The sequence below is a fragment of the Tachypleus tridentatus genome, chromosome 2 (genome assembly GCF_004210375.1).
Source record: "Tachypleus tridentatus isolate NWPU-2018 chromosome 2, ASM421037v1, whole genome shotgun sequence".
In the NCBI taxonomy this organism is placed as follows: Eukaryota; Metazoa; Arthropoda; class Merostomata; order Xiphosura; family Limulidae; genus Tachypleus; species Tachypleus tridentatus.
Window position 1 is genome coordinate 86851002 of NC_134826.1, and position 15801 is coordinate 86866802.

The 15801-nt window shown below is 32.4% G+C and overlaps 1 protein-coding gene across 3 annotated transcripts in view; it reads left to right on the forward strand.

Moving 5' to 3' along the window:
- The window catches only part of Prp31 (pre-mRNA processing factor 31), a 28863-nt gene extending 14343 nt beyond the window's left edge, over positions 1-14520 (forward strand). For all 3 annotated transcript variants that reach the window (XM_076489028.1, XM_076489026.1, XM_076489027.1), the window contains exons 8-14: positions 3757-3874; positions 7485-7642; positions 9829-10046; positions 10806-10878; positions 12384-12512; positions 13729-13824; positions 14321-14520. In XM_076489028.1, the coding sequence (XP_076345143.1) occupies positions 3757-3874; positions 7485-7642; positions 9829-10046; positions 10806-10878; positions 12384-12512; positions 13729-13824; positions 14321-14425 (897 nt within the window). In that variant the 3' untranslated portion in view covers positions 14426-14520. The remainder of the gene's footprint in view (positions 1-3756; positions 3875-7484; positions 7643-9828; positions 10047-10805; positions 10879-12383; positions 12513-13728; positions 13825-14320) is intronic.
- The last annotated feature ends 1281 nt before the right edge of the window (positions 14521-15801 follow it).

Genomic DNA, 15801 nt, shown 5'->3' on the forward strand with positions numbered 1-15801 from the left:
CCTGCTTCTCTTGATGTCCTTCTGATTGTTTTCAACCGAATCTGGCAGGAGAATGTTTTTCCTGATGCCTGGCCAGGCTATTATTTTACCTTTCTCTAAGCCAGGAAAGATCCCAAGATTCCTTCAAACTACCGTCCAATTGCTTTGACGAGCTGTCTCTGTAAGACATTAGAAAGGATGGTTAATGCTCGTCTTGTTTGGGTCCTTGAATCAAACAACCTCCTCTCGCCCACCCAGTGTGGGTTTCATCAACAGCACTCCACCACAAACCACTTAATTCCTCTTGAAACATCTATCAGAGAAGCCTTTCTCAACCGCCAACATCTTGTATCAATATTCTTTGACATAGAGAAGGCTTACGACACAACATGGAGGTATGGCGCTTATGAGACCTCCATACATATGGGTTACGTGGCCATCTACCCATGTTTATTTAATGGACAGGAGATTTCAAGTTCGTGTGGGTTCGACACTTTCCCGTTCTTTTGTACAGGAACTTGGAGTCCCTCAAGGCTGTGTATTGAGTGTTACACTCTTCAGTATAAAGATAAATGCCATCACTGAACAACTCCCTCTCACTGTTGCGAATGGGCTGTATGTCGACGACTTTCACGTCTCATGTCAGTCGTCAAACATGAGATATATTGAGCGGCAACTACAAACCGCCTCAATTGTGTAATGAACGAGCTTTAATCTCTCTCTCTCCAAAACTGTATGCATGCACTTTTGCCGTCGACGGGTATTCACCCTGATCCTGAACTTCATATCGGTGAAGTTTTGCTGTCAGTGGTCCCGGAGACCAAGTTCTTGGGGCTTATCTTTGATCGTAAACTGACCTTTATACCACACTTAAAGCAGCTTCGGTCAAATGCACAAGAGCACTGAACATCCTCCGTGTTCTCTCTTCTACCAGTTGGGTGGGCAGATCGCTGTTCAATGTTAAAGGTATATCTGCTCTTATTAGATCGAAACTCGATTATGGATCAATAGTCTATGGCTCTGCCAGACCCTCGCCTTAAAGATGCTGGACCCCATTCATCACCAAGGACTTGACTCTGCACTGGGGCTTTCCGCACCTCTCCAGTTCAAAGAATATACATTGAATCTCATGAACCTTCTCTACACCTCGCTGTTTGCAACTATCTTTACAATATACTTGAAACTTCATTCCTTACCAAAGCATCCCACCTGGAAATGTGTTTTCCTTCCTCGGTGGGCAGTACTTTTCAGAACAGACGATCTGTCATTGCTCCGTTTGGCCTTCGTGATCCGGGCAATTGGATGAATTGGGTCTGTCCTTGGATAACATTGCAGATTCCACAGGTTGTCCCATCCCACCATGGCTTATTACAGCCCCCAAATGTGACCTTTCTTTCAGTCACCTAAAAAAGGCAGATACTCCAGATTGGAAGTATCGTCTTTTATTCAATGAATATCTTTCAAACAATCATTCAGTTTCCATTTATACAGATGGTTCCAAATCAGGTTATTCAGTGGGCTCTGCTATGGTTTGCTATGGGTCAGTAGTTGTGCGCAGAATCCCTTCTACAGCTTCTGTGTTCACTGCTGAACTGTATGCTATATCTCTTGCTCTGGATCATATTGCAGCTGAGCAGTACTCCAACTGCACTATTTATACTAACTTGCTTAGTTCTATACTTGCCTTGGAATCGCTACACGTTAGCTCACATCCTATTCTCGCTGATATTCGAAACCGACTGGCCCATTTCTCATTAGCAGCTACTTCAATCTAGTTTTTCTGGATACCAGGCCTGTTGGTATTTATGGAACGAGCTTGCAGACATGGCAGCTAAATATGTCTGCTTCAGCACCATCACTCCTATGCCTATTCCGTTACATGGACTATGGTTTTGTGTTCAAGGCTCGGCTCCGTGCCAGCTGGCAGTTCGCTTGGAGTGAGCAACGTGACAACAAACTTTTTCAAATCAAACCCAAAATTGGACTTTGGCCATCTAGCTTCCGTAAAGTTCGGAAGGAGGAAGTTGTTTTAACTCATCATTTTCTTTTATCTGGAACTGATGCACCAATGTGTAGTTTGTGTAACACTCAAATCACTATCAGCCACGTTTTACTTTCTTGCCATCGTTACAATTCTCAACGACGGCAATATTTTAAACATATTTTTTCCCAGGGTCAGTGTGTAACATTGGACAGAGTTATTGGTGATGATGACTCTGTCCACCTTGATAATGTTTTTAATTTTTTTAATGGCCATTAATCTTTTTAATCTCATTTAAGTGTTGCATATTTATTCATTACACCTTTTTAATTGTGGTTCCTTTTTTACAGTTTTAATCTCTCTCCTTCAATTTGACATTGGACAATGGCCAGAACATTAAATAACTCGACACCGGGACTGGAAAAGCCAACTTCAGGTGACTAACGCTACTGTTTGAACTACTCGTTAGTCGTCCTGGCGAGTTGTTATTATACTTTTGCTGCATATCATTTCACACTTTTACTACTTAACTTTTTAGTACTGGCCATTTTGACTCATAACCCGGAACCAAGACTGGAAAGACCAACTTCAGGTGACTGACGGTGGTTTTTATACTTACCTGTTAGTCTTCCTGGTGGGTTATGATCATTACCATTCTGCTACAGGTAGTCCTTTACAACTTTGTTGACTGGATGTCAACATTAGTTTTTACACCATTTTCTGTTTTAATTGCCGTTTTGCTTTTATCTTCAATTACTTTTACAAATTTTACTCCATTTACTTGACATTATCTTTTTACTGGACATTTGGCTACTCATTATTACCATTTTGCGGAGTGTCTTTTAAAACTTCTATTCTTTTACATTTTGATACTGGTTGCTATGACACATAACCCGGAACCAGGACTGGAAAGACCAACTTCAGGTGACTGACGGTGGTTCTTGACCTTACCTGTTAGTCTTCCTGGCAGGTTATGATCATTACCTTTTTGCTAGAGTAAATACATTACAGCTTCTTATACACTGCCTTCTATCTTAACATTGTAGACCAGGTGTCAACATTGGTTTTATACTTTTTTGTTTTACCTTCATTTCCATTTATGTCTATTACTACATTTATTTATTTATTTTTTTTACATTTTTACTGAATGTCTGGTGCAGATAGCCTCGCTGCTTTGTGCCATAAAACACTAAATCAATCAATCTTTATTTATTTCTATGAAGTTAATTAAAATGTAATAAATCAGAAACGTAAAATTTTAGATAAGAAAACTTAAATTAAAAATACAAATAAATTAGTCTTGACAGCATATCAAGTGATGTTACAAGTATGACTACAGTGACTCTGACTTATTAAATTGTTAGTCAAATCTTTAGTAGAAATACTCCTATTAAAAATTTTGATTTTTCATGTACAACATGCTAAGAGCTTACCATATTTCATGAAGGTTCATCCAGTAAATCATGAAATTTATAATAAACATTACCAAGTTTTATTTCATGGAAATGGAATTGGTACAAAGCATTAATTCCATTCACATAGGGTTAAAGTATTGTAGTCAATGCTAGTTAACAAGGAAGATATTTAGTTGCAATTTACCTTCATCACTCCTGGTCCTAAGGTTTGTTCAGAGATAAAATCATAAACATAAGTAAGTTTATGTAATTTATTATCTCATGGTTTAAAGTGTCATTTTGTCAACCATATTTAATTAAAAAACTAACTTCAAGTTCACAAAATTCCGTAATCTATCAGCCACTGATTATGTGTACTGAAGATTTTCTGTTTTGATATAGGCAATGGAGCTAGACAACTACAAACTCCAAATCTACAACTATGTGGAATCTAGAATGTCCTTCATTGCCCCAAACTTATCTGTCATTGTTGGGGCATCTACAGCTGCAAAGATAATGGGTAAGTTAACAGAATCTGTTTACGAACTGTCATTTGTAGATAACCATTTTGAGATTCTGCCTCAATTAGTGTGCGTATGCGTGCTAGCTGTTACAAGTTTGAACTTGAATCACATCTGTACTATCAATTCAAAAATGACAATACTGATCTCGATATTGTATATTAGAAATCAATCAGATCTCATGACTTTGAATGATTATAGGTCTTGAACAAATCATATTTTTGAAATATAATTTTGTTTTTCTATTTCTTATAATTTAGATCTATTTTGTCTGGATGAACAGTAACAGTAAATACTACCACAAGAACTTATCATCAGATGTTGTTCCATCTTCCTTAGTCAGTTTCAGTCATTATTTCTACATTCAGTTCATACATTTGTTCGATTCTTATCATACCCTTAGAGTAGAACAGAAATCTTTTGATTCTTGCTTGGTGTTGGCCCAAGTTCAGGTATTGGATGGTGTAATAAAATTCAATAAGTAAACTCAAAAGAAATCTATTAGCAAAAATACTAAACTGTATCATTTTTTAATTTTTTCTTTGTATTTATTTTTCTGTACCTTTAAAAAAACAATATTTTGAAAATGGCATTTTACAAGCTCTTAACTTGGTAAAACTTTTCACGTAATTTGCCCCTTTTAATTTCTATAAATATTTAATTTTCTGTAGAAATTATTGCTAGACTATTTAATGCTCTTAGTCTCATTATGGAATGCAAAATTTTTTATTAACTTTAGCTTACCACCCTAACAAGAAATGATAATAAATTACTTAGAACAGTAAATATATTTGAATATTTCTTTATTTTCTCATCCGTAAAATAAGACCTTATCTGATTTAAAACTTCTAGTATTTGATGCAGTGTTAATTTATGTTCTGTACTCCAACTTTCACCACAACTGTTTCTTCTCTTGTTTTCTTTGGTAGTATTTTTAAAAAAATTTTACACTCCTGAAATTCTCCTATGGGTTTTTTGAGTGCTTCAAACCTACTGTAAGTTGGCTATGCCTGTGTTTACTGCTGAAAATTATCTGGTTTCAGGTGATAACCTGTTTTATGTAATAGATATTCAGAATATTTAAGATTCTCCATCCACATCTGTTATAAACATAATTATATACTTTAATAGTCTTGTACTGTTTTGTCTCTTTGTTTCTGTTAAAGAGCATATTTCTTAAGCCTAGTAAATTCTAATCATTAACACTAACATTATCAACCAGATAATATTTTCTTACCAGCAGTATCATTCACTCTTTATTTCTTTACTTAGTGCTGAGGTGTTTTAAAGTTAAAAATTTGTAGTTATCTTTGAATTTCTGTCTCTGCTTTCCTTGGACCCCTTTGGAAGTTGTCGTCAGATAACATTGAGTGTTAATTTGTTGATGTTGTAAAACTGTTTTATATTATCTTTATTAAAATTATTTTGATGTCTTTTAACTTATTTTGTTGGGTGGTAAACTCCTCACAGGTGATATAATTTTGATTTTCTCTTTTATTATTGGAAGGATATTTGTCTGTGATAGTTTTCTCTTGTTGAGCCAAGAATATTTAATTTCTATTTCAACTTGACTGGTACTCAGAATACTCAATATGGTTGTAAAATGATTATCTTGCTAAGACAGAATTCTTCTAAACATAGGTACTTTAATGATAATGAAGCTTTACTGGCTAGGAGTTTTGGTATTGAGCAAATATGGACATGGCAAATATTTCTGTTTCTCTCTAACCTGTAAAGTTATTCAAGGAAATTAACAACCAGTGTACAGTGTTCAGAAATCTTTTATTGTGTCATGTTACCTCCTGTTCATTTCCAATTTTTCCTGTTCAAGAAAGTGTAATGTTTACAGTCTTTTCTAATTCACTCTACTGGTCTACAGCTATTCTTTTATAGCTTCATCTTTGAATACTTTTTTAACAATTCTACTATTAAGTTGAAGTAATGTATATGGATACAATTTGTACTGTTAAGGAAATAACAATAAATAACCAAATTTATTTGAAACAGTAGTACACCTAAAAGCATATAATTTAATTTATTATCAGTATAATTTTAAAATATATCATTACACTTAGTTTTTCAGGAGGAAAAAAAAAAACTTTCTCCTAAGTTTAAACAATACATAAAACTGTGGTATTCTCAGGATAAACTGATTTCCAAAAAGAGTTTTATAAGTAAGTCTGCTTTATAATGGTTGGATTAGCACATGTAAAACATGTGTATTTTACAGGGTGTTCAGAAAGTCACTGTGCAGTTTTTTATGTTAATAAATATATAAGTGCACAGTGACTTTCCGAACACCCTGTACAAAATAAAAATGAACCTTTATATACAGATTAAAGACAAAAACACCTTGTGGGATTGAATTAGTACAACACTGGGTGGTTGCTTTCTACAGCACTCACAAATTAGCCTTTTCACTCAGGATGTTTACCCATTGATCAAGTAACTTGATATCCTGTGTTATTTTTTAAGTCTAACATTTCTTATGTAACATGAAATGTATTTACTCATTATGAGTTGTACTACTCATATGACTGATCATCATTTTCCTTCACTATAAGAGAGACTGTAACTTATAGATACCATCTATCCCATCATTGAAGAACACTGCTGACATTCCTCTTCTTGCACAGTTTGTAGCATCACAGCAGTGTCCTAAAAGGATAAAGCAGGTATTATCTATAAGGGACAATAAAGGACCAAAGGAAGCTAGAACAATATCAGCAGTTTTGTTGGTCTACATGTTGTACAACAATGCATAGATTCAAAATAAACAAAAACTGAAAATTTTTACATTAAAACTGTATAAAATGTATGCTTGTGTAACAAGAAGCATGAATAAAGTGTCATATATTGAATATGTTATGACTTGTGTTTAGTGAGAAATATTATGTACAAGCAAAAGTACCCGACCTCAGTGATTGAGAAGTTTAAGCTAACCTATCAATTTAAATTATTTCATTAACTTTAAAAAGGTTAATTTATTACACTCTTGATCTTGTTCAGAGCCAAAGCTTTGAGCTACATATATTGCCAACCCTGAAAAGTAATTGTTGAACATTTCAGTTCTGCTAAGAGCTGCTCAACATTAACATATGGTAGCTCTACATTTCTATTGTTTGAGTTACGACACACTTTGAAATGTAAATAATAGTATGATTAATTCATAACAGTTTAATGTAGATTATCCTGGTGGCAAAATAAAATCTGATAACATTATTCATGTCTGTTATCTTGCCTTTTTAAAAATGAATATTGAGTTTTGGTAGTGCATGCAGATTTTCACAGAAGGTAGCTGCCGTACATCAGAGACGGGAATGCTTTGACAGACACCACAGTTTGCAATATATATTGATAAGATACTAAAATGACTAATGAATTATACAAAATGAATAACAAACAGACTATATTAAGAATGTATTGCAAAGTCAAGACATTTTATATATAAAAAAAAAACTTTTTTCATAAAGACAATAAGAATTGAAAGGATATATGAGTGAGAATGGGTAAATAGTTTTCAGGATTTAAGTGCTAATGGTAATTGAGATAGGATGTGTAGCTGTTTAAGTGTTAATATTATAATACCCTACCTTCTTCCTTCATCAGGTGTTGCTGGAGGTCTGACAAACTTATCAAAAATGCCAGCATGCAATGTATTGTTATTAGGAGCTCAGAAAAAGACACTTTCTGGATTTTCGACTACTGCTATTATGCCTCACACTGGTTTCATTTATTTTTCCAGCATTGTACAGAACACACCAACAGTAAGTTTATTATTTTTATCCCAATTCTGTTTTATGCACATACACGCACACACGTACATTTGTATAACTGATTTGTGCTTAAAAACTATTACATATCATGAATATTGAGAAAGATCTGTAATCTTAAAGATTAATAAATGCTTTGACTTTATGATAAAGATTGCATGTTTGTCTATTTAACTGAATATAGTATAAAATCATTTTTCTGTATTCTCTGGTAATAAAACAAAACTGTTAGCTGTAAACGTTTTATTTTGATAAATTTTGGCCAACTTTGTAGCAATCTTGCCTTTTTGAACATTTAAAGACACTGTTACAAATTGTATGAATTAGACTCATCTTCTGGACATATCCAGCCTTTCATTTTAAAGTATCATTTAAAAAAAAAAAAAATGAAAAGTAAGAGGTGCAAAAGAAAAACAGTATTCATTCCTACAACAGAATATTGACCCTTCTGCTCATTGGCTGATAATGACTGCATATTGAAACTACTTGAACAAGTTTACTCAAGTGATTGGTTATGAAAAGTGTTTAATACTTCTTATTTTTGAGCATTTAATGCTAACTTGTAGTCATTGACTTCTAGATGGTGAATGAAACTGGAAGAAAATATTTCGAACTTTTCACTGTAATGAACAGTACTTTCTTGCATCCTTCCTTTTGAATTTTGAAGAGAATTAAGATAAGACCTCAGATGTCTGTGAAACTAAACCTCACTTCTCTTGCTAATAATACTGGATTTATGGATTACTACTGTAATAAGTAGCATTGTAAGGAAAATGAATTCTTATTTTAAGGATGTTACCTTCACATTTGCATCTTGTTCATTCATTCATTTAACCTCAGATAATAGAATTGCAAAATTATGTTATTGTGTTTAGCAAAGGAAGTTAGCAAGAAAACATACCTTGACATCAAGAAACTATAAGACTGATACTTGACTTGTATGAAAGTAACAATTTATGAATTATGCTAAGTTAGTGAAGTGTTTTTTTGTTTTTTTTAATACTTAAACCAATAGATTTTAACTAAGAAAGATACTATATTTTATTTAACCAGAAACTGTTGGGGCTTTATTTCTATGTATGTACATTAGGGCTGAGGATTCTTCAACTGTTAGATGTTTGTGACTTGTTGGCGATAAATTCAAACAATAAGCATACATCACACAATCCACTTGTTTTAAAATAATATAGTCAAAACAAGTTCATTGGATGATGAAACTTTGTAAAATGGAAGGCAACTGCTTGTTGTGGAGACACAAGTGTAGAGGACAACGTTTCAAAAGGCAGAAGACTTTCAAAACATCATCCTCTCCACTTGTCTCCACAACAGGCAGTTACCATCCATTCTACAAAGTTTCATCACAAACACTATGCCTAAACAATCTATCAAAGAAAGTCCATTGGATCTACAAAATTCTTATGAAAAGTACACACGAGCTGATTCAATTAGAGTACAACTGATAAGACAGATTATTTTATTTCTTGCTATACAATCTGTAGTATATTTACTTATGTCACCTTGTGTTTTACCACATTTGTATCTTGAACTTTTAATAATTGTCTCCTATCGTCAATGTCCACACATCAAGCTTCAGTTATTTAAACACCCTTTTTTATGGCTATTCACTCAAATGATGGAAAACTCCATGTTTTCTTTTTTTCTAACTAAACTTGATTTGTGCTTGCTTGGATGCCTATATTTATACATTGTTTGCTGAGGCTTTGAACTTTCTATAAATTATGCAAGTAATACTATAATGTAACGATACTCACTGTAACAGGAAAAATGCAGAAAATTTGAGTGTAGTGGCAGCAAGAATACTACAACTGAACTACACACACACACACACACACACACACACACACACACACACACACACACACACACACACATATATATATATGACTCACAAAGTTATGCAACCTAACTCTTCATAATTATCATCTTTAACTACTTTAACTCTCGTATTATGAAAATTAAATAATTATTAAATATTGACTCAAAAACTAAATTAAATAGTAACACTTGCACTAAAGAGTCTTGTGTATCTAACAGAAAGTATTAAAGCATTTTTATTGCACTGAATAAAACAAAATATTAAAATCTAAAAGGGGACTTGGTTATCGCAATCTAGCCTTTCAATAATCCACTCTCACACACTTGATATCTTGACCTTACAGGATCTTCGGCGGAAAGCAGCTCGCCTTGTGGCAGCAAAGTGTACTTTGGCAGCCAGAGTGGACAGTTTCCATGAATACATTGATGGCAGAATTGGGAACAACCTACGAGAGGAGATTGAGCGAGCACTAGATAAACTACAGGAACCCCCACCAGTGAAACAAGTGAAACCTCTTCCAGCTCCTATTGATCAAGCCAAGAAGAAGAGAGGTGGCCGAAGGTATGGATGCTTGGCATTTTAATAACAATGTAGTGGTTTCATAGTTTATTTTTATTTTGTTTATTTTAAGGAGAAATAATACTTTTCTGTCATTAAGTTAACATTAATAAATACTTTTGTACACAACATTTTAATAAAAAAAAATAACCTTGTAAGCATTTGAGTCATATATAAATATGCATCACAAAATTAGATTATATTTTCCTGTCATCAGAGCTCTGACCAAAAGTTCATGTAATAAATATTTAATAGCCTTAAAACTTACCTTGATATTCTTATGATTTTTCGTCATGTTTATAGTTGGTGAAACTAATACATAGGTTAATGTTCATCTTTTATGTGCTAGTATGTGAATATTAATAATATTGATTTATTTTTAACTACTTGTATATTTAAAATGTTTTAATGCTTTTCCTCTTTTTTTGATGCTGTCATAAAGATGACTTTCATTGACTTGTTAGTTTTTTATTGCTTAACAACACTTGCTTCTAATGACTTTTCTTAATTATACATTTTTAGGTATTAGTTTTTATTTTGTTACATTTATTATGGGTTTACAATGGATGTTTTTGCAATAAAATTGCTTTATGGTAGAATGAAAAGAAAAACTTAGTACATTTGTGAATTTGTTCAAATAAACATAATTTGAGATGATGTAAAATATTATACAAGCTAACAGTTCACTGTAATTATAACATAAAATGAAACATTGCTATTCGTATTTTTATAAAAATTTAAGCTTCACTGAATGACTTGCAGGGTGAGAAAAATGAAAGAGAGATATGCTATCACAGAATTGAGGAAGCAAGCCAATAGAATGAACTTTGGAGAGGTTAGTTTAGAATAATCTTTCATATCTCACAGTGTAACAAATTCAAGTGGCTTAAGAACTATGTACATTATAGTATTTTATCCAGTTATGACTTAAAGGCAAATATTCTTTTATTGTTAGGGTTACTAATTCACGTTCATAGCCACAAAATACTTCAATAAGTGAGTGGTTGAGTTATTAGTAAGTTGAACTGTAGGTCAGAGGCCTAGTTTTTCAGACATGATATTGCTGTACATGTCCTGTTTCTTCTATCTGTTCAGTGGGCATCTTCTAGAAGTTAGTCTTCTGATGTTTGGCTCCAGTGGGTTCTGATCAGTAGTTAAAAATTACATGAACCCTAAAGGACCTATAATCTGGTTATTATGCAAGATGCATTCAGGTTGAAAATCCAGTTTTACTAAGTACTATATGGGATCGTATAATTGATAGGAAACGTTATTACTACTGTTTACTGATACCTCTTTTCTTTAAGTGGTACAATGTTTTGAACTGTTGTTAGTTTTTGAGTAGTTACTTAATAGACTACTGTTACTGAAATTTGTTGGGAAAGGGTCAAATTTCAAATCGTAATATTGTTGAACAAGAACTAGCAATGTTTGAAGTGATACTGATATATAGTAACAATAACTTACTGGGTCAGGAATGTGTAATCTACTTGTATGTTTAGTGGCATGAGTGTTATTTGTAGATGTGTTTGACCTTAAGGTTTTCACTTAATACTCTTAAATTATTTCTTATTTTTTCGGAAATGTTAATCTTAGATTTTAATCAAAGGAAATAAATCATATTTGTGTAACAGGAGATAAATCACTTTTGTGTAACAGTTGGTTGTGTTAGAAGTGTTTGTGCACTTGTGTGTGTGTGTAAAAAATTTCATATATTACAGAGACACAATTTGACAGACATTGTATTTATTTTAATGAAATATTGTTTTATAGTTGTATAAATTCTAGTCCAGGAGCTTAAAAGTACAACCTGTATACTTTCATTGCTAGGCAGCATGACATAAAAGGCATTGTTGGATTGTTGAAACACATTGTTACCAGAACACACTGGCTTTTTTATATATATTAGAAATTGTTATATAAGGAATAACTTCTTTTCTATGTGTTTTTTTGGCTAGTTTGCCTTATCATGTGGATAAGTCATAATACCCAATTGCATACCCTCAAGGTCCTCTCAGTATGGGTACAAATTGTCAGGTTTCTAAGGTTTTTGCCCTTGGAGCTATGGCAGTCACATATTCTTTTTCTATATGGTTTTTTGCTAGCTTGCCTCACAAAAATATGCATTAGGGCATGCTCGTAGATATGTAATAATATTCAGTTGCACACCCTCAGGATCCACTCAGCACGTGTGCAGTACTTCTGGTTTCTTTCATCTTGTGACATATGGCAAGTGCTTGCACACACACGCATAGACATGCCTTTTTATTATTATACATTATTTATATTTTCTTTCAGTGATAAAATTAGGAGATAATGTTTTTTTTTCCTGATGTAAAGATTGAAGAAGATGCTTATCAAGAGGACTTGGGCTTTAGCATGGGTCAGGTTGGAAAGTCGGGCACAGGAAGGATCCGAGGTCCACAAGTGGATGAGAAAACTAAAGTGAGGATATCAAAGACTCTTCAGGTAATGTCAGTCTTTCAGAAATAATAATGTTAACATAAATTAAGGCAAGTACAAAGCAAGACTCACAAACCATTCATGTAACATGCATTTAGTAGTTCCATGGTCAAACAATTCATGTAATGTATGAGGAATTTTAAAGTAAATTTACTTAGATTACACTCGTTTCACATTTAGAACTGTAGACTACACATAAATTAATTGGTATTCATCTCATATTTTCAGATGGAAAAGAACACAAGTGACTTAGAATAATTTTTATAAAAGAAGTGACAGAATTGAGCTATATATTTAAGGTTTTTATAACAAAGTTATTCCTAACTTTTGCTTAATCCTACAGGTACATTGTTAAATTTTGGGTGTGTTCTCAATAAAATGTCAATTATCCACTAACAAATGAAATTTGGAATTTGCCCTTTTTGTTTTCAGTGTCAGAATCTACTAGTTGCAATTTTCCATAGTACTAAGGTAGGAAATTCAAGGGCTTGTGAGTATTCTGATTGTCACATTATGAGGAAATGTTTTTGTGACACTGTGGGGTAAATACACTAGTTGCATCAAACAGCTATAAATGTGAAGTCAAATAAATCTGATTTTGGTATCCAAAGGGTTAAGTTGTATGTATAAAAATGTTTGAATCAAAACTATTGCTACTGTCTCTTAAAAAATGCTCTAAACATAAATATAGTTTGTTTGCCAGTTAAACTAGAAATAAAAGAAACTTTTCTTTTTCAATAATTATACCTTGCTTTATTCCTCTAGTTTTCTGATCTAAGTTGTAAATTTGGTCTTCTTACAATCTGAGTGATCTAAATATTGTCGAACTTATATAAACTAACTTCAGGAGAAGTTCGTTTTTTCTCTTTGGTCTTTAACATTCTAGCATTTGTTTCTTTTATTCGTTTCTATTCACGTTCTCTGCTGTCTCTAAAACTAAATTCTAAAGGATAATTGTCTTCTCTGTTTTCTTTTATTAGTTTTATTAGATGCTGTAAAAGATTATCGTTTTACATTGTTTGCAAATTATGCCCTTCTTAGACTGGTTAGTTAAACAATAGGATCTTTTAAATACTCAGTTTTATTTGATACTCAATAAGCAGTCCTTACTTTTAGAAAATTACTTCAGTAAACCAATTTTCTATAAACATTTCTTCTTTCAGATAACTTAGATCGTAGTACTGAGTACCAAAAACTTAACATTTGTTTTTCTCATCCTCAGAAAAACCTCCAAAAGCAACAGGTATACGGTGGTAGTACAAGTGTACGGCGTCATGTGTCGGGCACGGCCTCAAGTGTAGCTTTCACACCACTACAGGTGAGGAGTGAATTTAATTTCAGTTTTTTTATTGAGGTTAAAGAGTAAAACTATTTCACCTTTTAATCAAACACAAAACTAGAGAAAATAATTTTTTTTAAACCATTAATGTACTTCAACTAATTATTGTGCTAAACTTCTTTGTTAGTTTTTTAACTCAAAGAAGCAAGTAAGAAAAGTAAAATAAAAACAATTTTGGTTTTAAAGTGAGTGTAGCTGTAAGTAGAACTAACTTTTTTGTCAGTTAAGAATATGCTTTTGTTATGACTTGGCAAACTGATTCTGTAAACATGTTGGTCTGTTTTGGTTTCATTTGGAAAAATGCAACCAATAACTATAAAACTAAAAGTGGAAAGCTTTAGCCTAGTTTACTGACATTTGGTGTTTTGTTGTCGTTGTTTTTATGTACTTATTGTTTTCATACTCTATTTTTATTATATATAAATATGGTCTATTTAAATTATGTTTTGTGTGAAGACTTACTTGTTCTTTTCAGGGTCTTGAGATTGTGAATCCACAAGCAGCAGAGAAGAAACTTAGTGAAGGAAATGTGAAGTATTTTTCAAACACAGCAGGATTCTTAAGAGTTCAGAAGGAATGATTTTTTTCCAATTTTTAACTTTCATGAGTAAACTATTTCATCTTTAAATGAGTTTTGTACATAAGTGAACAATTAAAGAGTCTATTATAATAGAATGAACACCATTATTTTGCTTTATCCATTGTAAAACATTTTTAACTTTGAGATCCATACTTGAACTTGTGAATCGTTTTATTTCACAAGCAGTTTATTTCTTTTCGAAAGCAAAATTTCCATATCTCTGTAATATTGAAAACGTTTTATTGTTGGTTTTGATCTGAAATACATTTACTGGTAGTTGTGGATGGCATTTGTAGTTTATGTAGTTTTAATGATTCTAGAAGTACAACTTTTCAACTATTTAACCCAGATTTCCTGGGTTTAATAACTGAAGTTTTTAAAATTGTAAATGAACATTCATTTTTGGGGTTGAAACAATATTAAATTAATCATACTGCAATAACTGTAATCTACTTAGGTTTTACATATGAGCTACTATTCTTTATAGTAGGTATTTGGGACCTGATGGAATAAATTTCAACAATGAACAAACAGTACACAGTCTGCTTGTTTCAAAATAATATATTGAAAGAAGTCATATATACACACACACACACACACACACACACACACACACACACACACACACACACACACACACACACACACACACACACACACAAGTATTTGTTACACTATTCGTTATCAGATTTGTATCCAGATTGTCTCTTTTTATCAAACTCTACACATGCTTGTTTCAGTTATTTTATAAAACAACACACAAGATGAAATATTTTTTCTGTACTCTGTTATTACAATATGATATGTGATAATTTCATTTTACAAATTGTCACTATTTAACCCTCATGACTAAATTCACAATCACATGGTGTAAGTTTACATATCGAACTTAGTTTCCTGTGTCTATTTGTAACTCAACAGAGGAGTAAAACATTCTGCACACTGCTACATATTATAAGGCAATAATACTTTAACAATAAGAAAAACTCTGAAGGTTCTGGTAACAGGACATTGTATAACAATCACCAATTCATAACAATTGAACTACACAACGTATTTGTGTAAAGTTATGTAAACAAATTTGAAATAAACTACCTTAATAATAATTCACGTATTAAACAAACTGAAACAGTTGTGTTGTGTATATCTAATAAGTATATATTTTTTACTTATTTTAAACTGTTTCACTTCTGTATTCTATTGTTAAGCAAATATTCTCATACAAATGCTCAAGTTTTCATTTTCACATTTAGTACAAACAAGAACAGTTGTTCAAAACATTGCTAGTTAAAATAAATTTGTTTCTATTTCAATGTTTTTTTGGGCTCATTTCTTCTGGTGATAAATTAACAATAAGTATATTTAACTATGTAATT